This window comes from Parasteatoda tepidariorum, chromosome X2, assembly GCF_043381705.1.
Source record: "Parasteatoda tepidariorum isolate YZ-2023 chromosome X2, CAS_Ptep_4.0, whole genome shotgun sequence".
Lineage (NCBI taxonomy): Eukaryota > Metazoa > Arthropoda > Arachnida > Araneae > Theridiidae > Parasteatoda > Parasteatoda tepidariorum.
In genome coordinates, this window is record NC_092215.1 from 57,386,654 (window position 1) to 57,411,790 (window position 25,137).

The 25,137-nt window shown below is 30.5% G+C and overlaps 1 protein-coding gene across 2 annotated transcripts in view; it reads right to left on the minus strand.

Annotated features, from left to right (window-relative positions):
* The window catches only part of LOC107457256 (ETS homologous factor), an 84,182-nt gene that overhangs the window by 6,640 nt on the left and 52,405 nt on the right, over nucleotides 1-25,137 (minus strand). For both annotated transcript variants that reach the window (XM_016075380.3, XM_016075382.3), the window contains exons 2-8: nucleotides 23,152-23,224; nucleotides 18,906-19,023; nucleotides 12,969-13,223; nucleotides 7,076-7,213; nucleotides 4,634-4,735; nucleotides 3,232-3,306; nucleotides 662-857 (exon numbers count right to left, since the gene is read on the minus strand). In XM_016075380.3, the coding sequence (XP_015930866.1) occupies nucleotides 662-857; nucleotides 3,232-3,306; nucleotides 4,634-4,735; nucleotides 7,076-7,213; nucleotides 12,969-13,223; nucleotides 18,906-19,023; nucleotides 23,152-23,224 (957 nt within the window). The remainder of the gene's footprint in view (nucleotides 1-661; nucleotides 858-3,231; nucleotides 3,307-4,633; nucleotides 4,736-7,075; nucleotides 7,214-12,968; nucleotides 13,224-18,905; nucleotides 19,024-23,151; nucleotides 23,225-25,137) is intronic.

Here is a 25,137-nt window from a genome sequence, read left to right on the forward strand (position 1 = left end):
ACACCTTTTTTTTTTTTTTTTTTTCTTAAGGACATGTTTTTAAAATGGGAGCTTTGATATTTAATGTGTTAAAAGTTCCAAATAAAAAATTACGCCAATACTTGTTCTGAAATAAATTCCAGCGCTTTTAAAACTTTTTTAAAATCTTTTAATACTGATAAAAAATGTTTCCTAATTTATTGGGTTATTCAAAGAGATGGACCCAATGTAGTCAATTTGAGTTTCGTGTCCTTTTTTTTAGAGGGATTTCCAGAGATTAAATTAGTATTGAGTACGCATTAAAATTCCGATTTTATTTTTTAATCAAAGAATTGTTTACATTTCCGCTTCATCACAATATAGACATGAATTTTATCATTACGATTTCTTACAATCATAATTTGTCTTAAAAAGTTAATTAAGAAAAAGACCGCTTGGGCAGTAGCAGACGGATAATCGTTGTATTCGTTTCGTGTGTAGGGCGAGTTCAGCTACTATTTAAATGTTTGCTGTGCAGTAAAGGGGGGGAGGATTGAACATTAGCAACCTGTGTTAAAAAGCATTGAAACTTTCCTTTTCATTAGTATGCTGATTGTTCATATCCAATTTAATATGATTTGTTGAATCATTGCATATAGATTAGTTAAGTTGTATCCATCTTGTTCTGGAATTTATATCTTACCTCATTGCTCTACTCAACTTTTCATAAGTCATTCTTGGATTCTGCTTTCGATCTCCCCAAAGACGAGCAACTTTATCTGACTGAACAAATTTAAAAATTCCATCTTCTCTTCTTTCCCAACGAATCATGCTTGGATTAGTGGCAGGATTTAGTAGAAGGTCTCGTATGAACTCCCACAGCTTACCACTACCCTTGCCTAAAATTAAAAAATATATATTGCCTGAAAAGGCAGGATGTTCTAAATTACACTATAAGTTTTTAAAACGGGAAAACAAATTCTTACAACAAATTCAGGTAACAAGGTATGAATTTTTTTTCTTAGAGTTTTTGGTTTTAATTCAAAAGTTTCCTGACAGATGGCGCTGTAAGTCTCTTTTACCATTTTTTTCGTGGGTTTTTGATGCAAAAAAATTTCGTTTTCCGATTCTATACTAAAAATTTAGTAATATGTAATATTTATTAATAATTAACTTTTATTCATTGAAAAATTGTGATTTTCATATAACTTTTCCGATTTGCAGTTGCTATTTGCATCCATCTGTTAAAAGAACCAAAAATAGGAATGAATTTTGGGAGAAATGTATGCCTTATCACGTGAATTTGATGCAAGAACTTTTTTCCTGTTTCTAAAAAACGTTAGTTTATGACGTTTGGTAGAATCACTACTGGATAAATAGGGATGAAACTTCTAGTACTCTGGCATCTCTGGGAATGTCTGTGTGGATGAAAGGAATGTCTTTGCTTGTGCGATCGAATTTGTTTATGTCGGAGCAGTCTTTATTGACAGCAAGATTTTTTGAAGACTCTTGTTCTTAACAAATTTTCTTGAGCATTCTTAGCGCACAAAGTATATATTTCTAGAAGACTTCCTGTAGAGATGTATACGTCTCTTTACATACTTGTCGACCGAAAATCTTAGACGTGCACAGAGTTTTTGCATTAGGAGGCACTATAATAAATTTTCATTGCAAAGTGCACAAAATTCAAAAATTTGACACAGATGCATATAAATAACATAAAAGTTAGAAATTTTTTATTTTATATAAATATATATTCTCGTTTATTAAGATATCGTTATTGAGCTTAAGAGGAAATTTTTCTATATATCCTTTGAGTTTGTTATGTCAACATTTGGTGTCAAAAACATACATCTAAAGACAGTTTTTTTTAGATCTTTCGCATGTTTTATTTAACTCCCTCTTGAAGTTCATTTTTAATATTTTATTTGTCCTCAGCAAACTCTGGAAAAATACTGTAGTTTGATTTGAATCGCAATCAACACCCTCTCGACAGTCCCTAATATTTGGACTCCAAATAATGGGCGGAAATTTCGCCCACTGAATTGTTTGTGAAGTATTTGTATTTAAAAAAATATTAAAAAATTTATCTTTTCCAGACTAAAATCGCCATGATTAATTGGTAAATTTAGAGGTATGGGAAATGTTCTATGTAATACAAAATTCTATGTAACGCAAAACCTCGCTTTTCGATATATCTTTTATTGTATGGGGGACACTGGTTTTTTGATTTAGGGGATGCTCTCAGGGATGTTGGGATTTACGCGCAGAAGGTAAAACTATTTTTAAATTAAGGTTTGCAAGAATTGATTCGCGCATTGCTATTATTATAACCTAGTTTATATATATTAAAATAATATTAATATGAAAATTAATATTAAATATATCTATATGAATAAGACCTGTTTTCTATTTTTTTAAAGCTATACTATAAATTTTTGTTTATTTATCTAGCGTTGTAATGACTGAACTTTAGTATTGGTCGCTATATATACAAACATGCTTTTAAGCTAAGAACTAGCATACTTTTCTCAGAGAAAAATCTTAGGATTTTTTAATGGTGTAATTGTTGAGGCACAAAATAAAAAACTGAACACTTTAAAACGTTTCATCGAATTATTGTCAAGTACTAAGTTTCAATCTTAATGGTTCGAGTTTCCAACTTTAAATATGCAAACGATATTCAAGACACAGAATATTAATTTTGATAAGCAAGCCTTTCCTCGACAAATTTTTGACTCTCAAAATAAGGGAAAGGATAGTTGCAATCTGGAAAATAAGATCTCAAAGTGCAACTAGGAGAGAGGTTGAAAGTTCAATGATAATTTAAATTTGCGATTATTTCTACTGAGATTTTTAAACGAAAATTTCTTACACACAATTATAAAATTCGTTTATTCGAAGAAAATTAATTCCATACAAAAAAATAATTTTTATACTCATTTATTATGTTATTTAATAATCGTAAAAAAATTTAGTTGTCAGGTAAATAAATTTTTACATATTAAACTTTGTAATTTTAAATAACAAAATAAAAAATTTGAACGAGCTCTGTCAAATATTACTGAAGTAGAAATTTAAATATACAACACAATACAATAAGACTATTTAAATATATGAAGATTTTTAATTACTGAAATTGATGGCATTTTTTGAAAACGAAGAAATGTTTCCTTCATAACTTTATAATGTTCATTGTTTATATCGTTAAAAAAAAATCACATAAGTATTATTGCAGTTGTTGAGTAAAAAATTTAAAAATGTTAATTATACCTTGTTTCCCACGAAGTTTACCATCTTTTTTTGGCGGTCTTCCTCTTCTTCCAACTTTCTTAATACAAATTGTTTCTAAAATTAAACATCAAGAATTATTTACTGCCCAAACATTCAGTGACTAAAGAAGCCAAAAAGTTTTGCTCAGTTCAAATGACTATTTATATTGAATTAAGCACCATTTAAAATTAATTTAAATGTGTTTAGTTAATATATGCTAATTTCACATTTATCACTTTAAAAATACGTATGAGGTGAACCGGGTTCAAATCCCAGCGATGGCTGGTCGATACGAATTCCGCATCCAGCTTGCACCGACCACAGTGCTTACGTAAAATATCCTCAGTAGTAGATAGAGTATGGGTTAGAGTCCCCGTGTTGTCAGATTTACAGTGGGAAGTTTTCGTGGCTTTCCTCTCCATGTAACGCAAATGCTCGTTAGTTCCATCAAAAAGTCCACTACGAAGGACCCAATACTTGATTCGGGATACTTTTCCCAATACTTGATTCGGGAGTTCCCTTGTCTTCTGCATTGGGTTCAAAATTACAAGACTACGGGATTGAACAATAGTAATCGTTAACCCGAAAATTGGGTCGGCTGTTCACCGACGGTTACAAAATAAAAAAAAATTAATAAAATGTTGCATTGTTTGCACTCGTAAAAAATATGTAAAAATTGAGAATTATTGATTGCTTTTAAGAATCTCTTACAAACTATTCATCCGTCTAATTAAAACTTTTTTTTCCGGCAAAATAATATACTCATTTAAACGCTTCAGAACATATGAAAGACGTTTTAGAATATATATGCATCCTGATGACTCGAAATTATCTAGCAATACAGGGTCGGAAATTTTTTGAAGAGAGGGTGTAAACAGAAAAAGTCATCCGTTTTAAAAATAAGAGAAACATTCTTCCACCGAATTCAATGCGCATCTGCGGCTCTTGGAATTCGAAATATTCTGGAATAATTCTCGGGCGAAATGATGATTCCCAGCAAAAATAGTAGGAAAATTTGCGCAACACCATCGTCTTTTCGGGAAAGCATTTCCGATCCTGCATTATTATGTGATTTCGAGTCTTCAGGATGATTCAGATAAAATTATAGCTTTGCTTTGGGTACGAGGGTATAGAGTTTAAGGTACGCGAACTATGACTTTTTTTCTTTCCAATAAATATTTCTTAACATATAGAGAATTTCCAAACAAATTGCCGTTTTTTATTATTTTCATCATTTTAGTATCATCTACGCAAAGGAGCATAATCAAAATTAAAACTTTTATGGGTTATGTTATTATTTTCATAAGTTATGTTATTATTTTGCCAGACATATTACTAAGAGATCGGTATATCACTGCATTTCTCTTCTAAATATCTATCCTAAAATAAAGATTGCACTTACGTTGTTTTGGAAAAGGTCTTGCCATGGTATTGAAAATCATTCCCAGCTCTTGCCTTTCATTAACAGTACTCATACTACTACCTGCACTTTCACGATCAGAATCTAAATTTAAAAATGTAATCTTTATTATGTAGTAAATATCTTATTATGCAGTAAATGATTTATAATGCAGTAATACAATTAATATGATTACAAATGAAGAGCTCAGCGGATGAACCAGTTAAATAACATTTTCAGAGTAGTTATAATCAGGGGAAAAAAAGTGGTATTTGATTTATTTTATTATATATTAATTAGAAAGCGGAGAAAATTATTCTTTGCTTTATTTTAATTACCCAGCTAAAATTAAACTGCAGTTTTTCTGCAGAACTGAAGTAATTTTGTAGTTTTTCTGGAGTTAACTGCAGATTTTCTGTAGTGCAATCTTAACNAAGCAAGCGTATTCAAAATTTATGTAGATTAGTTATGTTAAAATTAAAGTGAAAGCAATTATTTTATATTAAACGTACCTATGCTAATGCGACCAATTTGTGTAATTTTCCCTAATTGATGAATATCCTGAAAATGTCACTTACCTGCTTCATCCACTAAGCTCTTCAAATGCTTACGCATTTGAAGATGCAGTAGTAAGATAAAACAAATATAAAAGAATGTAAAAAAAATTGACGAAATTGGATTTCTACCAATCAGAAGACTGGGGTAATTTCTTCATGTTCAATATGGTTTACAATACTATCAGAAAAAAACTTCCTTAACTTCTAATCTAGGGATCGGATTTTCATGTACTAACATGCAACTTTATTGGTTCGAGGATGAAACCTTAAATATGCTAATTAATTTGTACAGACGATATGGTGAAATTAGAAACAAACACGTAATTTCTCTGAATTAGAATTTTTTTCCCTGATGGATATAAAATTTTGACCCTCAAAAACCAGTATCTAAAATATATAGTTCCAATAATTCAGACAGAATAGTAGTGTAAATCTCTCAATGTTAATTTTATATGAAATTATATGTGTTCAATTAATGAATTATAATCACATGTAAAGCATATTTTTTTTTGTTTATGTCATAGAAATTTGAGGCCAATGTTTACCCAAGCTCACATAAATTATTAAGTGAATGAATAATTGGTACAAGACACAAATCAATAACAGTCAATTTTTCAGAATAGGTGGTCAGAAACTTTAGTGATTTAGGGTCGACAAAAAGATGCAGGTAAAGGTATGTAGGTACTTTATTTACAACATACTAGAGCTGCAGAATGGGGACGGTCTGAGAAACATCCCTGAGGATGAGGCCACTTCCTCAATTTAGACATAGATCTGAAGGGGCAGAAAATTTTCTCCAGACCTCTGTATCTCTGCCCGGCGATCGACTACAGGATTTCCGATTCCGCAGATTTTACGAGCATGTAGACAGTGGAGTCAAGAATCGAACCGGTTCTCTAGCCACTGGGCTACCCCGGACCCCAAAAGTCTGTGTCAGGTTGACTTAAAATGGAAGAATTTCTCTTTCATAAGCAGAAAGATAACATTGCTTACCTACAAATATTTTCTTAACATAAAGGGTTAAGATTGGTGAAATAAAGTTCGTTTTTACTTTTCTGCACCATAAATAACTATCTCCATTTTGCTTTTTTTGTACAGTATTCCTCATTCAGCCAGCAGAAAATATATTTCCACCAAAAATTTGTTATAAAAATTTTCTAACTTGTTATAAAAATGCACTTTTCGTAAAGTAAAGTATTCACTCAAACACCCGTTGTAGGTCAAAACTTGACAATTTTATGGCATGATTGTGTCAATGAGTTGGTGCACAGATCACCTTTACTGCCCAGATAAGCTGGTGATCTGAAGGAGCTTCAACCCGGGACATGTGAGTGTTAACAATAAGGTCGGAGCGGAATATTGTGTGTCTCTTTGTTGTGAACGATGTGTTGAAATTCAAGGAAATTTAATTCATGTCATTTTTTTTATATTTGAACGTACCAATTCATAGGATTTTTCTAAGTTTCAAATGTTCTAAAAGATTGTGTGCAATAAATCGAATTAAGGAAATCATGATATGAGTTAGGGTTGCTATGTTTTGAGAGTTATCTTCAGTTTTTTACGTGTTTGGCAAAGTTTATAATTTCAAATTGAACGCTATATAGCACCAGTCAAGTGCAACAACTATATAAAATGCCGTGGTTGTTAAGTTTATACGTCAAAATAAATCGTAAATATATGTAACCCAACGCAAGTTATAAGTAACCCATCTGTGCTCAATTTTATACCGGTGACTTGAAAAATCGTCGTGGACTTCTCTTACTATGCCGTTATATGGAGCTTTTACTGTGTTAAACAAGGTAATGCAATATTTTATCTATTAACTTTAGTCTTTTACGATAGAATTGACTTATTTGATAAGCATTAAAGAATTGAGTATGAATTTTACCACATCCAGAATATCCAGATGTAGGTCCTTGAGCTTCTACAAACACATTATTCCATCTTGTGCATTTTTCCCATTCTACATCATCCACAAGATCGTGATCAGATGGTAATAAATGTTCTGAAATGGATGTAGGAGCACCTGGAGGGAAATCAAATAGCTTCATTAACTTTTAAACAAATGGGATATACTGTTGAAATTTTCATTCTAAGATTACGGAAAAACGATCTATCTATAGAATTAATAGTAAAGTTTAGGGTTATTAACATTTCTTTACTTTTACGGGTTCGAAAATGTTTACAACTGGTATGGTTCAAAAACCGTGAATCATTTTGTAACCATTTATAACTAGCATGGTGTCAAAACTGTAAGAATGAGTTTATTTTATTAATTTATTTATCTAGTGCTATCGATCGTGAGAGATGGATAATGCTGAACTGCTTGTATTAAGCAGCTTTGTTATGTTGCCATCAATGCGTGAATGAGAGTTTCGTATTCAAATGGTCCAGAGTCACCAACTAAGGAGAGACTGGAAATTCCTCATGTGTTGAACGAATTGCGAAAATATTGTGATATCAAAATTGGAATTTGAACCCCCATTTAGCCGTTCATGAGAATGACAAATCAGCCCTTAAGTATGCACGCAGCAGCAAATAATTAAATGGCTTTATAAGATGTTCACCACACACTATGAGATTATTGGGTACACGCTGTTATGTTAGACATCCGATTAGGATAAATTTGCAAACCTTATCACGTGGCTTAGCTTTCGAGGAAAGCAAGCTTGATTCTCATTGATTGTATCTCCTAGTTGGCGCTGATAAGATTCTAGTTGTTTAACCGTATTAGGTAAAAACAGTATAACATTTTCTTCCTCACAGTTAACTGATAGAATTCCATTTATTTTATGGTTATTACATACTGTTTTGGTTGAATATGGTAAAACAAAATAAAATAATAGATTTTTATTTTGCCATTTTTTAAGAGAAATTTATAACAGAGTGTGACAAAATGTACTAATTTTTTCTGAAATTTCCATCAAAAGCACACTTTTATTTTTTCTATCTAAATAAATTTTGTTGGTTTCTAAACACTTTTGTTATACTCTATAAAAAAATATAACAGTCTACAAACACTGTCATACTACACTACAAATAATGCAAATTCGATTTTCTTTAAATACAGAATATCATATCGTCTGCGAAATTTCTATTTTGGACATAGCTTGAAATGCGTGTTTAGGAAAATGGGAACAATTTTCAAAAGCGAAGTTTGAAAAACGGCATTTTCGTAAACACGCATTTTGAGCTGTGTCCAGAATATATATTTTTATGATCATCCTTCCTTCATGTCCTTCAAAAATTCGATATGAATAATTGCATTTTGTATAAAAAATTGTACATGCATGCGCAATCATTACATGGTGCATTTAAGGGTGCAATTAATGGTGCATTAATGGTACATTAAATTAGAAATAAGAAAGAAGTTTTGTAACATTGTTGCATGAACGCATATCTAATACATATATGGTAAAAATATATAAAACTGCAACTTTTCCGTTATCAACTTGGTTGCAAACAGTTATATATTACAAGGGAGCTGGCAGAATAATATAAAAGGGGGTGCAACCCTCTAACAAACAACCCCTCCCCCCCAAAAAAAATATTCTGTTATTACATTTTGTTTTGTTATTACATATACTTTCATCTGTTAATTTTTTTCAAGTAACATTTCTTCATTGTTAACAAGATATTTAAAAAAAAGTACAAATTTCTTGTATTTGCAGATTTTACCACGAGAAATTGTATTGATGGCGCTGGTATAGCTACTGACTTTGAAACACAAATAACTACAAACAGTAGTTTTGTATACTAACGTGTTTCTGCACGCTTAATAATGGTATTTATTGTGGTGATGAAGTTTTACAGTTGTGAGAAGTCAGTATGTGTTATACAACTTTGTTAAACTAAATAACTAATAGAAAATATAATATTATTTTATTATCATTCGTTCGTTCTATCATTTCGTTTGGAAGGGCTTCAAACGTACCCTTGGTTGGCGTACTCAGAAAGCGCAAAAGGGCCTGTTTGTCGCGTCTGCGTTTTGTTTCGACCTCCAGCTCAAAGAGGTGTGCTAGGACAATTTATTATTTCTCCTTGCGTTAAATACCACAAATTTAATGAAGCAGCAAAATCACATGAAGTGTCACAGTGGCATCGTGAAACACTCACATCTTCTAAAAATTTTGAAGATGTTATGAACAGAAAACAACTGAGTGTATATGAATCTTTAGATTCGGCATATAATAAAAAAATTGAAAACAACAGGCTTAAGCTTCGATCTATTATAACAACAATTTGGTTCATCGCAGAGCACTTCCTTTTCGGGGCAAAAATGACGAAGGATCTGTTCTCAAAGATCTGCTGCACTTTCGTGTTGAATTTGGAGACGAAGTTTTGAAGGCACACTTGGAATCAGGAGGATATACTTTTAACAGCTGTTACAACGCCAGCATACATTGTATCACTTTTTGTTATTGCTACTTATTCTTCCAAACTTGAACCTGTGTGCAATCAGTTGCAAAAAGTAAACACAGATCTAAAAGAAGTAACTGATTACGTAGTCAAATTGATAGATGTGCTGCAAATTAATCGAAATAATGCTTCTGAAGAGTTTACTACAATTTTCACGAAAGCAGAACACATTTGCGAAGAATTAGGCATTGAAATGAATCGACCTCGAGTGGCATCTAGACAAGTTCATAGATCGAATGTGCCTTCTGAAAACATAGCAGAATTTTTCAGGAGGTCAATCTTTATTCCTTGAACTCCATTATATCTCCGTTGAAGGACCGTTTTTCTTCAACACAAAGAAAAGTATTTTCACCCTTTAGGCTTCACCCGAATTCGATGAACAAACTGGACAAAGCTCCATATCTTGAAGTTTTATCTAGTTATTGAGGCCACGCCGTTTTATCCAGCTGTAGCGGAGGCAATCAAAATTGGCCTAACTCTTCCAGCTACTACATGCACTATTGAACGCACTTTTCGTACAATGCGACGCATCGAAACATGGAATAGGTCTACAATGTCTCACGAGAGATAAAGTAGCTTGTGCATGCTCAGTGTGCATAAGAAAAGAATCAAAGATGACTCAGAATTCATTGAAAAAGTTATAAACAGATTTGGACAGCTAACAAGACGATTATAATTCTTGTTTGATTAAGCAATTTTTTAATTGTTATGTATCAATAATTGCTTAATTATTTGTTTTTGAATGAAAATATTTTTAATAAAAAATTTTATACTCTTTAATTGTTTAAAAAAAAGCCAGGGCGTGAAAGTGCACCCCGCAGACGGCGCCCTTGATATGTTATTTTAAGAAAATGCACACATTTGACATGTTTTATCGTATCCCTTATTCAAAAGTTAAAATATAATTTTTTTTTATAAACTTTTAATATTTATTTTTTAAATTTCGGTTTCAGGACCATGTCGATAATAACAAAACGATTACATTGCATATAAAAAATATTATTGCATATGAGAAAGTACAAAAACAAAAATACCTTTAGAAATGAAATCTACTATCAAAAGTCTCATAATCGACATTTTCTTGTGTCGTAAAAACGTGAATGCATTCAAATCACATTAGTTACTGGAACATATGGTTGTGCAGTTTGCAAATAAAGTCAACACCCTGAATAACTTATAATCTAATAATCGGATTTTCACGCAATAGAATGCCATGGTTTGAGGGTTAAATATGTTAATTAATAAATGTTAATAAATAAAATATGTTAATTACTGTGTGTAGTCGATATTTTAAGTTATGAAAACAGATTCAGAATCGTACTCTCTCTGAATAAGTATGCCTTTTTTATAGATGGATTCGGATTCTTAACCCTGAAAGAAGAAGAGGGGTATAGCAGGGTTTTTGTCCCACCCACAAGCCCAAAAAAATCTACAAAAAATCCCTATAAAACCTGAACTCCAACTGGTTTTTTTTATAAGCATTAAAATCTACCCTTATATCAATTGTTATTTCTTATTTGACTTATAAATATTCATTATGCATAATATGCATAACCCTATTTTCAGAACTTAGTGTATTTAGATAATATGTAATTTTAAAATAATGTTATAGTTTTTTTTGCTTCAACATTAAGAAAAATCATTTTTTTTAACCAATAATTTGGGATTTCTTAATGTTACTGTTTTGAATTTAACAGGTGCAGAGTGTAGGCTGGAATAATGTTGTCTTTCTTTTATCTCCTTAATGAATAAGTTTTCAAATATGAATGTTTTTATAATAAGAATATTTTTGCTTTATAAAATATACAAATGGATAGATTAAAATATTTCGTTAGTAGAAATATTTTAATGATACAAAATAATCGTTTAAATATTAAAATTCATTAAATTTCAAACCATGATGAAATACTGCATAATATGAAAATAACGTTAACTTATTTTACATTATAAATTTTATATAAACTTTGGAATGGATTCACGCTGAAATAGTGATAATTGAGATGATGTGTATTTTTTGAAGAAAAAAAATGTACCATGATAATTAAAATATGTATTAAATTTGTTTGATATAATAATAATAATTTTTCCTTCTTTTTAAAAGTTGTTTTGAAGTCATTAACCATTTTTAAAATTTGTGGGTGAGGGTGGAATAACCTGGTCGGTAGGGCGTTGGGCCCATGTCCAAGAGTTCGTGAGTTCAATTCCGACCAACCGAAAACTCCCCGTGCAGTAAATGGTGACTGGTGCACGATAAATATGTCGGGTCGCAAATTCTTCCATGTTCCCATAACAAACAAATCATAGCTCTAGGGGTGCTGAATTGAAGATTGATCTTTCTTTGATTAAGGTCGNCACATCTAAGAGATCAACTCTGTTTTGATTGGCCTAAAAAGTTTTTGAGATATAACGAAATACGCAAAAAGTAAAATTAACATCAAGGGGTCCAAACTTTGGAGCACTCTCTTCATCAAACTACTGAGACTATTTTTCCAGATTGCGGCTGCCCACTAAATATTTATTTATTATTTTTTTTTTTGTGTNTTTTTTTTGGGGGGGGGGGGAATCAGAAATCCAAATCCGTGGAAAAAAAGGTATGTTTATTCAAAGAAAGTAGGTTTCTGAGTCTGATTTCGTAATTTAAAATATCGTCTGCACTTATTAGTTAGCATATTTAAAGTCACCCCTTTAAGCCATTAAGAATGAGTCCTAGAACGTGAAGATTCGATCATTAAATCAAAAGTTATTCAGGGTGTGGGGGGTGCACCGCCGTTCCCTACTTTTTATTCCTAAATTTCATTCGTAAATACAAGTGTTCTGTAATATCGACCTTTAATGCTTTGAATCATTATATAAACTAAGTGTAGAAACATTAGATTTTAACCATTATGTATATTAATATTTAAGTAACAAGAAGCATTTTCAAATTTTACTTAATTACTATTAAGTTCAATAAAAGCAAAGGTAAGATTATCTAAAACCAGTTTTTTTGAGGATATTGCCTTAAGATCACAATTAGTGAAATGCATTCCAATTTTATTAGATAAATAAACTAGTTTTTGTTATTTTTGTTTCATTATTTAACAATGATTGATCTGAGCATAAAAATCTTTTTTTCTTTATTATTATTACTTAAATACGCATCCCATACTGTGCATACTTTTTTAACACTATTTTTACAATGGATTCTAAAAAATATATGCAGGGTGCTCCGTAATCACCACCCTTAATGTATACTTCTTGATTTTTCTATAAAACTAAATAAAGAAAACCGCAATCGAAAATTGTCAGAACTGTATTGATAGGATGAAAATCCCTGATATTGTCTTCTAAAAATAAATATTGAATAATCATCTGAGACTTACTATATTGAGCAACAAGATAGTGAAATGCATCGTATAGAGCACTGCCATATTGATTATCGATGGCGCAAAACTCTTGTCGGCTCATTCTACTTAATTCCCGGCCAGTGAGTGTGTTAAATATCAGCATATTCACATCTAAGAGATCAACTCTGTTTTGATTGGCCCAATAAAAGATCCAGTCTATAACATCGACAGATTGCCATTGATCAGGAGCTTTGAACTGCCATGGGTTTTCAGCTTCTAATTCTCCGATATCTAGTAAAAAGAAAAAAACTTTTTTGTTACTTTTTTAACATTAGAAGACCAAAGGGAAAGCTGAGAAAAAACGAAGGTTTGAGAAGGAACGATTAAAACCGTAAAAATAAAAAAAAGTATACGAATGTCATAAAGATTTATTTACATTCCCCAAAAATTTCAAAACAAAATTTACAATTTTGATGTAGAAAAAAAATTTGGTTGGACAAGAATCGATTTTTCTCCAATCAATACTTCCTCACTAGTATTCCCCTCGTTTTCGTCACTGATCCTTAAAATGCAGCACTGTACTCTTCGTTGTTCAAAATACGGAGGTTTTCATAAATTCATATTTCAGGATTTAATAGGGATATTTTGTCGCTCTTTTGTGGACCCTCTCTGTTAACTGTGCTTATAAATATCGTTATCCACTACCTCCTTCCGTAAAAGCGCTCCCTTTTTATAATGGTAAACGTATGCAGTCACCATAAAAAGTATCCTGAAGGGATTTCTTTTCACCTTGAGTAAGGTAATGAGTAGGTAATGGACATTCTTTGAGATAAAAACCACATAAATGTGCATTGCATGATGCAATATAAACTTCAAGCGAGGTGACCGAACCATTTTTCCTCAAGCGCGTGGAGAAGAACCATTTTCATTAATCCTCAAAATTCAGCTTGATAATCCTTAAAATGCAGCAATCCAATCGTCATTTTCGTGAAAAAATGGAGATAACCAGTTCTTCTCCCTTGGGGTCTTCATTTATTATTTTTATTAATTAAATAGTTTGATTACTCTTATTTTTTAGTAAGAGACCGTAAATGAACAGACTCGTTAATTAGATAAAAAATGATTTACTGTGGCATAGTAAATGATTTTTATTTTCAAAAAAAGATGATTTAGAGTAGCAATCTGTGTAAGATTTACAAATTACCCATTGATCAGCAGAGAAAAAAAATTATTACCTAAAAATAAAAAGCATGAAACTCTGAATGAAATGTCAGAAAAAATCCTCTTTAATTTTCACAGGTAAACTAATAATTGATGTTTGATAGTAAAATAACTGATAATATAATAAGTGATAGTATAATAACTGATAAAATGATAATTGATAACAAATAACTAATAACTGATAAACAGATAAGGGGTGTTCCATAAAATTCATTTTAGACTATAAAACAAAATTTATTAAAAATGAATTATGAGCAATTATATCATATTAAATTATGTTTTATTTCACGCGTTTTCTTACCCTATACCATCAAATCTTGCTAACCGATCAATTATTATCGTGTAGTATTATTTATTAAAAAATTTTTATAATTCAAAATTTGTAGAAAACCTCTTAACATTCCGAGTTTTTTCCTTTTTTTAAAAAAAATTAAAGTACAATAACTACTTAGAAACTTGATAGAAACTTTTTAAATTTTTAAGATATACAAATCAGACTTCTTCCGTTAATTAAATACGATTTAATATTTGTGGCGATTGCGCAGTTTGAAAAAGCAACTGCAAATATCTCGCATGTATTTTAAAATTTTTTTGTTCAAATTTTAAAATCATAATACTTCCTTTTTGGTCATTTTATGCAATTATTGCATAAAATAACCAAATAATGCAAATTATTGCTATATTTTGTGTCATAAGATGCTCAAAAATATACTTCATTTATTGCCGGTCCCTCAAACATCTGAAAGTTTTAAACTTTATTGATACATATGAGAAATTAACTCGACCTAACCTTTTTCTTAAAGGTATTTTTTGAAAAATTCAAGAAAATATCAAAAACTGAAAGTATCTTTTCCATTATTATAGGGTTGTGTATACGTTTTTGTGAGTATACTTAAAATTTAGGATCAAAGATTGTGCTTAAGGTTCTAATACAAAAGAAATTTCTCGCCTTAATAGGGTTATTTCAGTGTTTTTTAAATTGACATATAATATCTGATCTTACTGTCTGTGCTAGAAGCATTGAAAAGCTGTGTAATCATCTTTGCATCAAACTATGTATTTTCATCTTAACAATAATACATGCATTATTATTAAGATGAAAATGATCAATGCTACTTATTTGTCATAAATCTTGGAGCAAGAAGGACCGGTTTGTACCTGTTACTTATGTCATTTTAATTGTAACAAATAAAAAAAATTATTTTAATAGAATCATTCTAAACAATCGATTTACATTTGTCTGGCTATTACACGCAGTCGATTTGAGCTAACGCAAAATATGCAGAGCGTCCAAAAAGTATAAATATTAAAAAATCTCAAGAAATACGCATCGGATGAAAAATTTCAGAATACATATCTGAAATATTTTTTTAAAAAAATGCCTCCCCCCCCCCTCTGGTAATGGAGTGGAAAGTGATTTCAAAATCTCAAACAGGAACCCCACATTTTTTATTGCAGATTTAGATTTTGCAGAAATGAAGTACCCAATTCATCCCACAAGTTTCTGGATTCTGGTTCACAGGTGGAACTGTAATCGTAAAACAAAAATGAGTATACAATTTGTTTAGAATGAAGAACTCGACACATACATGTGGGATCCAGAAAATAAAAAAAAGACATGTTTTAAATAACAAATTGTGACTCAAAACTAGACCCCTTCCCCATCCCTTGAGACTGGGGCTATTCCCAAGAGGTAGGATTAGTTTTGTTGTCATTATAATAGGGTTTTTTTCAAAATTTCACACGCCTATTTTTTTTGATCTGGCTCACAATTCTAGAGATATCGCCATTTTAAACATTTGTAGACCATCTTGATTTTGCAATGACGGAACTATCTTAGAACCAAAATGCAAATACCCAAGCAAATGCAATAAATAAAAACTGTCGGATAATACCTATCTGAATCTGGTGCTGAAAAACTCCAAAAATTGTATGAATGAATAGTTTATTTCATGTTAATACCGAATCTAACGTACATACGTGTCGTAGTGTCTAAACACCAATAATTAAGAAAGCTTACACCTGCTCATTTACTCCATTCATGATTTATTTTCGCACAATTTTCGTATGTGTTTGAAAACCACCAGATGATAATGGCAGATTGTTTATAATTCAGCACAAGAAAGTGAAAGTTCGTTGTCGCTGAAGATTCTACAGAAATAGAAATTATAGAATACTATAATAATAGAAGAAATATATAGAAAGATAGAAATATATAGAATACATAGAAATAGAGAATAGATAGAAATAGAAGAAATAGATGACTGTGGCATGTATGTTTTAGTTGTGTAATAAAGATAACTATGAGAAGACTTAGATAAATCTATCAAATGCATTAAATAATTTTTTATTATTTTTTTTTCACTTCTATCCTAGTTCGAATTCTTCTTAATATTCTCTCGGTACTGTGTATATGCTTGATTTATAAACTAATTTTATTATAAGAATTAGTGTGTATCATATATGGCAGTACTTTTACTTTCGTTACTTGTACCGCCGNTAAAAGTAACGTTGCCATATATGGTGTGTATATATATTTTAAACTAAAGATTCTTATTTATATTGTATCGTAAAAAATTTTTTTTTACTGACTCTTATATCTTACTGTAATTATAAATGTTACTGAATAGCAAAAATGTTGGAAGGCAAGTACTGTAAAAGAACATTCTTGGTATTTCATGTTATGATTGTATGTTTCTAAAAATTTGTGACTAATAATTTTAGTAATTTTTAATTAATTATGGCCACAATTTTTTCTTTTGGACACGAGTATTTTTTTTTAAAGGTTCATTCGCGTTATTTTTTTGCTGATGTGTGGCTGGCTGAAGAGCTGCCGCTCCTGTAGAGGGGCTGGTCACGCTTCTGCGTGAAATATGAGTTGTTGTTTCTTTCATACCCATTATTTAAATTAATTAATTTTTTTTTATCATTCTCTGTCTTTTTATTCGATCTGAAATACTGAGAGTATATTTACGATCGAAATGGGCTACAGGTGGCGTAGAGCAGAACTCTCTATCTATGGCAACACTTTACATGCTTTCACCAATAGCGTGTGGAGAGTCATAGGAGAAGGAAGTACGTTAATTTCTGTCTTGATATTCATACAGATTAAAATATTTTAAGCTGGGATTACAGATTAAAATCTTTTAAGAAATTATATGGAACTGAAAACTACATTAAACATGGTTTTAAAATAAAGCATAAAGGAAATTTTGAAAAAATATTTTTATTAATTAAAAACGAAAAATATTAAGAAAAGGAAAAATATCGGAGTACATTCCTATACAACTGAAAAGAGAAGGGGAGGGAAGGGACGAAATCATGGAACCGATCTTTTCCCCAGATGGCGTATTCGAGCGTTGCGATCGTCTATATCAATGTTGAATGTTTACCAATTGTATTATTACTCTCATGAAATAAATAGTCTAGATAAATAAGATAGAATTAAAATTGATTTGAGCGCTTTATTTTAATGGTAATTAATTAAGTTTTTCCTAACTCGATTAATGTTTCTCTTTCAGCTAAGGTATTTATCTATTCTCGATGCAAATTTTTTACTGACTTATATCTTTGGCTTTCTAGCCTTACTTCCTTTGTTGTAACGGGTTTATGAAAAGTTAAGTAATTAAAATCTAAATCACAACGCGATGTTCGACTTTTATAGATATTTTGTTTTTCTGTCAGTTTAATTTACAGTTACAGCATTCAGTACACTAAAAACTATCCTTCACTGTAAAAACAGTAGTGTAATATTTCTCAGAATTTTATGTGAAATAACTCAAAAAATTGTGCGAAGGAATATTTTAAGTTAACAATCGAGCACTTATGCATGCTTAAAAGGATGTAGTTAAATCTGAGGACCAATAATGTTAAATACTTACGCCAAGATCACGTACATTTATACCATTCGCAAACTGTCTTTTTCTAAACACGCCTTTTTTGCGTACTTAGGATGTCATTAGTAGAATGTTTACAATCAATTACAAAATAGCGTGAGTTTTTTTTTTTTTTTTTTTTTTTTTTTTTNTTTTTTTTTTTGCCGCTGCTATAAGAAAATAAGTATCTTTTTAGTTACGTGATAAAGATACTTATATTTTAATTCTTAAATATCTGTTATTTGTATTAAGTAGTTTTAAAGTATTTACTTTTGCCTAATTCAAATTGTCTGTTAAGCCTAAATCATATTCGTTTTAATATTCTCTCTGTGTTACGTGAATGTTTGATTTAACGAACTATTTATAATTTGAGAATTAGTGTGTATATTTCCAAAACTAACTGTAGTTACTTTAAATTGTATCTTAATAACATTACTGACTATAATATGTTTCATATTTTGTTGATGTTATAAATGTTATTGTTACGAAATATCAAAATGTTGGCAGAATGTTCCAGGAATGTTCTTTTACACCGAATAGTGTAAAAGAACATTCTTGGTGTTTGACTATATCGGGAACTATACTTAGTTGTTGTCATAGTGAAACACCAAGAACCAAGAGTTATATCTGGTGTTTCATTACAAAATTTAATTTATTGTAAAATAGTCGCCACCATATTTTCATGCTGAGAAACAGTAAGTTTTTACACTGTTCGTTCATAGTGTAACGAAGCACTAATTACTAAGAGTTATCTGAGGAGTTTCATTACATTACTTTAGTGTAAAGTAGTTGCCACCATTTTTTGGTGCTAATATACGCTAAATTTTTTATAGTGTATTTTTACATTGATGAGTATTTTCCGAGCTTTCATACTTACCTTCAAAGCTGAATTGTCTTTGTGTGTTCGATAACAAATCTTGTGGAGTATTTGGAAGGCTTTCAAAGGAAAATTTGCCGTTCTCTTGATCATAAAAACGCTCATCCATGTAAATGCTCTGTAAGTGTACAAATTGAAATCGGATAAATTTGCATTTTACTAAAAATACAGGATATGTCACAAATGAATGCCTCAAATTTATACGTGCACTACGCAAAATATAATAATTGTATTCATTTAAAAAATATAAGCACGCAGATGTAATGCAAGTTTTGAGAGTACTCCTCACAAATGTTATGTATGCGCTTTCTTTGTTAAACGGCATAAGTCTGAAATGTAAGACTTGCCTAACTTTGTACAGCATGTCTGTATCAATGATGGCGAAAGCAGCTGTGATACAAGCTTTCAAATCATTCATCAAAGTTGGTCCTGGACGCACATATACGCGATCTTTTACGAACCCTCACAGTAAGAAATTGCATGGGATGAGATCTGGGGATCGTGGTGGCCGAAGCCAGAGGGAATTAATACTTATTATTGTGGAAGCGTGCGATATATGAAATTGGAGCATTTGTTTTGACTTACCCTGCAGATTAATCCCTTTAAAATATAAAATATTTACAAATTATTCAAAATTAACACATCTTACATAACACTGACTGTCTAAACAAAAAGAATTCATAATTTTAAGAGAATGAAAATAACACCTTAAGGCTACAATTAACACCTTGAAAAATAACGTGAGTAAAATATATATTTTGAAATTTACAAGATTTAATTTGTAAGTTTAAAAGGTTATTTAAAATTTAAGATTCAACATAGTTTGAAAGTTTATAAAAAATTTTGCAACTCTCAACGTTTCCTTTTTTTTGCTGTAAAGTTCATCATAAAATATCAAGCACTTATTTGACATCTATTGATGATAGGTTTACTTTTTTGAATGAATAATGATAATCGGCATCGAATGAAGCCATTCTATTTTACTTTATGTTAATGTTCTTCGATTTTAGTTTAGGGGAAACATTTTCAAACATTGAATAAATTTATTTCATTTTTTCATAGTTTATCCTTTTAAGATTATTGGTCTGAAATATTTAATTGATTTTCGTAAAATTGTAAAAGTTATAGCATAAATATGTCGAGCTCAGCGCACGATGCGTTGAGCTCGACATATCAAAGCATTAAGTGCATATCAGAATATATCACAATACATATCAAAACATTTAGTACACATCAAAACATATCACAAGACATATCAAAACATTTAGTACATATCAAAACATATCAAGACTTATCAAAACATTTAGTAAAATACTATCATTTTAACTATTTTATGGAAATAATTTGCTTAAATTATGTAAGAAAGATAATTAATGGCACTTTAAATATAAACAGTTGAAACTTATTTAGCTATAATAATTTTTAATGACGGTTGCAAAGGGACGGTTTTGAAACAATTAGAAATAAATGTAGTCAAAGAATATGCTCAAATTTAAGAGGACGGCAGAATTTCAGCTGCTATTATAAAAACATACGAGACGTCATGTAAGGGTAAATTAACAAAAAAAAGGGCTTGAGACTGCTGAAAATGATGAAGCATCTTAAAGATCTAGTATTAATTCGCACGGCAAAATGTTTTTTTGGATGAAGAAACTTTAAACGCAGTTTATTCGAAACTATGTTTCTCTTACTTAATATATTTATCTAACTAGTACAATTTTCAACAGATTTACTTGAAATTTTGGCACTATGTTCATATCAAATATAATATTCGTATCACGTAGGGAATTTTAATTCGGTTGACTGATTTTAAGTAATCCACGAAAATGTAACTTTTTTTTTTGTCCTTTTTTGAATTTTTTTAATATCAAAACACCACAGTTTCGTGAAAAAAAATTTTCTAGAAAATCTTACGTGCAACAAAAAAAAACGTTCATGTAGTTTAAAAAAAAATCAAATCGGAATCAAATTTGGATGATTTTTTTTTCAACCTAGGATAGTTTATAAAACAAGTTATAAACGTTATATGGTATGAGCGCTAATTTTTTTAATTTTTGTATTTGTAACATGATAAAATGAAGATTAAAATATGTAAATGTATTAAGTTTATCATAATCTTTGCAAAGTACATTTAAAAAATCCCTTTTTCTACTGGCTTCTACTGTGTTTTCCCTTAAGAAATAAAATATAAATTCCGAAAAAAAGATTTATTATGAAAAAATTCACCATCAGTAGAAAAATATAACATGTTTTAACTCTGAATTGATACCTCGAATGGGTCAAAATTTATGAAAAGTAGATTAGAAATGGTAAAAATTTTTAAAATTTTGAAACCGTCTCAGATTCTGGGAATCAATTGGTAGTAGCCGTCCAAAATTTTTATTTCTTACCAATAATATTTGAACAAAATTTTAGAAATATATTCTCTACCTCAACGGTACTTTCTTTTGAAGATAAGCTATTGTACTTAGATGACATTAAAATGAAGTAACTGCTATTTATATTTACTTAAAAATTTGCGTTTAATATTCAAAATTTAGTGCCGTTAAAGTGACGGAGCTCTTACCATTCAAAAAGTTTGTATAGATATTGGTGGGAAATGGTAAAGCGTTCCTGCTAGCCTATAAACAGATTCTGCGAATTTGCATGAATTTTAATGCTGTTGTTGGCCGTTAAAGCACTGGAGGTATGATTGTTCTTGTTTTCCAGTGGCGCCATCTATGCCAAGAATTCGACTTCTGACACACCCGTACGTCACACGCTTTTATAGGGCGGATCCATTCATTCATCCACAGATCGTAATTTCGACCTGAACCTGAGAACTATCAATCTCCAATTCAATAACCCCAGAGGTATAATTTGTTACGGGGAAATGGAGGACTTTGTGACCCGACAGATTTAACGTTTCACCATTAGTCACCAGTCCACCAGTCGCCATTTACTACAGGGGTAGTCATCGACCGACTGAATTCGAACTCTCATTCTCACGAACGTGAGTTCAGTACCCATTTGCTTAGATGTTATCTGTACCTAACTATTTAGTTGTATTATCATCTTTAGTCTAATTTTCAAAACTTACGACCCATTAAGGCGGCATAAGATATCAGTTCAGAGTTATGAAATTCTGCCCATTTCCAAATATAGTAGTTGGCAATTTTTCCGCATTACGGCTAAGAGATTTAAGAAGACTTCTCGTGCCCAGACAACACTAGCCACTGGTCATCATACAAAGACTAGTAAAAATCAAGTGAGGGATAGTTTGTATGTTGTGGTGCTGCTAACAACTGTTGATTATAAATATTAAAAAAAATATCTTTTTTTTTCCAAATCCGTATTGTTTTATAGTGTATAAAGCTTTTTCGATTTATGAATTAGAGATATTTTAAGAAATAAGGGCGAAGTTTATCGTCGAGGAGTTATAAATCCGGACAAAGCTTGGCATGCGTGTTTACGAAAATGGACGCGTCTCAAAATGCAAGAATAAGAAAATAGGCACAGCTCGAAATGCGTGTTCATGAAAACTGAGAACTCGAAATGCATGTTTACGGAAATCGGCAAAGATGCGTGTTAACAATAACGGACTCATCTCAAAATGCGTGAAGAAAATAGACATAGCAGTTGATTCAGTTTTTAAAACTTTTTCTAATGCTTTATTCTTTGATTAAAAAATAAACAATGAATCCAAGTGAATTCGTAATGTGATATCGTCCATTTTCATAAATCACTTGATACATTATATTTAATTAGCCTTTTTTAAAATAAAAAATTACCCTAAAAGTTAATATTTGTTTTTACAAGATTACCACGAATACTGTAAATTTATAGTAGTGGTAGTAAATTTACTTAGTAGTAAATTAGAGTTTCAGAGCTAACTTTATCGTTTAGAGTTCTGAATACAAACATATTGACTGAAAAGTTACATACCTAGCCACTGTCTAATATACCAGGTTTTAGGACCGTAAAGATTATGTTTAGTGTTTAAGGAAGTGAGGAAAATTAGCTCTTAATTCCTCGTTTAGTGTTTAATTTGGGAAGAAAACTGAAAAGGCCCATTTTTGGCTGTATCAATTTTCGTATACACGGATTTTGAGCTGTGTCCAGATTTAAAAACTCTCCGACGTAATGCTGTAAATTATTCGTTTTAAGCGCAATTTTCGGCGACTTTTTTCATAAAAATATTTCCCCTTCTACTACAAACATTTACATTACATGGAATGATTTGAAAAACGGAAGAAAATGTTCTTACCTCAAGAGCAGACAGACCAGGTGGCTCTGGAGCGAGCATGATTTTTGAGGTTGGTAACCCCGGACGAAACTGCCTGTAAAATTAAAAGATTCCAAGGCAAGAATTATTAGAGCCAATGCTATTAGCCAGATATTATTATTCAATATTATTAGAGATTTGGAATCATGAGATTTAATCAAACTGCAAAATAACGCGATTTTTTAAAGCAAAATTATTTTTGTTGTTGTAAAATTGGATATTTTTCATTTAAATCTTTTTTCAGAAATGAACTAATTTATTAAGCATTGAAGTTTTTTTAAAAATATTAAATCGTTTTTACAGAAAGATCAAAAAAAAAAAAAAAACACGTTTGAATAAATATGTTTTATTTAAATCACAGAAAAAAGATATATTTTCTATATTTACGAAATCACAAATTCGATATGTCTGTCATTATGCGCAATCACGTGACAGAAACAAAATGTAGCATAACAGACTCTAATGTTATCGCATAAATGGGCTCCATTTGTCTTTGAATCGTCCACTTCAGCTCAGAAACCGTTTTGAGATTCTTCGAATACAATTCGTTCTTAAGATTTCCCTATAGATACCCATCACGTAGATTAAAGTCTGGGGAATAAGACGACCAATTAAAGCCCATTTCTCAGTCATCCGCCAAACCCAAAGTAATCACATGACTCTAAAAGTGACGACAAAAATTGCAGTATGGGCAAAACAAATTTAGTTGTTAGTATTGTTTATTTCCAGAGCTTCTGTATTGTAGATTTTTTGAGATATTACACTTCGCTATTAGAAGAGGCCTTTTCTGGTCACCCTGTAGATTGTTACGGAAAGCACAATTTATGCTTTATTAAATTTTAACTTATTGTGAATATACAACTAATTGCCCTCTAACTTGTAACAGAATAGACTCAATCACTGTTTTTAGAGACTGTATTAGTGATTTTGGAATCATGAGATTTAGGACTATAAAAAAGCTGATTTAAAGAAAAATCGGATTATTTTTTAAAAAAAGTATTAATTGTATTAATTGAAAAAAAATTAAAAGTATTAATTGAAATCACATGCATTGAAGACTTGTAAAATTATTAAATTTTATTTTATTTTTCCAAGTAGCATAATTTATAGATATCTAGGAGTAGTTATTATAATATCTAGGAGTATAAACACGCAATTCTTAACTGTCACACTATTAGCACAATAAGCAAAATCGATTCAAATTGTTTTTACATTTTTCTTCTCACCCTTTCAAAGAAAGTTATTATGTTCAGAAATAGAAAATGTTTTACAGGATGTTCCGTAATGACCTCCCTTATGAACATTTTTCGAATTTTTTTTAAAAATGAAATAAAAACAGTCTTCAAATAAGAGCTCAAACATTAACATTTTAGCGAGGATTAAACAAAAACACTAGCTACAAATATCGAAACCAATGTGGAAATTGGTTAATAATCGATACCAAATAAATCGAATTAATATTGAAAATATCGAAACCGATTTATTTGCATAGTGAAATTTTGAAACATTTTTCTTTTATATTACATTTTTCTATTTTTCCTTCTTTGGCAATTAATTTATCTAAAACTTGATTTCAAAGATGCTGTTTTTCAAAACATATGGTTCAATTTATAGTTTTGGAGGTGGCAGCAAATTTATCATGCATGGTTCAAACCCACCAATATTATGATGGTTTCATTATGATGATTCAATACCAATATTATGATGATTCAATGGCTTTTATGGAAATGTAGCAATTGAGAAACTTACTGTGAGACAATGATAAGCCACAAAAGATTGAATGAAGAAAAAAAAACAGATTTTTGTGAACATGTAGTACATTGTTTCTCTTTTTTGCTAACATATTCATTTTAAAAAGTCAGATTATGAATATAAGTTATAAATTTTATGTTGACAATTACTTTGCTCTTTTATTTCGTTAGAAAGTGATTAAAAATAATAGAATTTTTCTACCTTTCTTTTATTTAT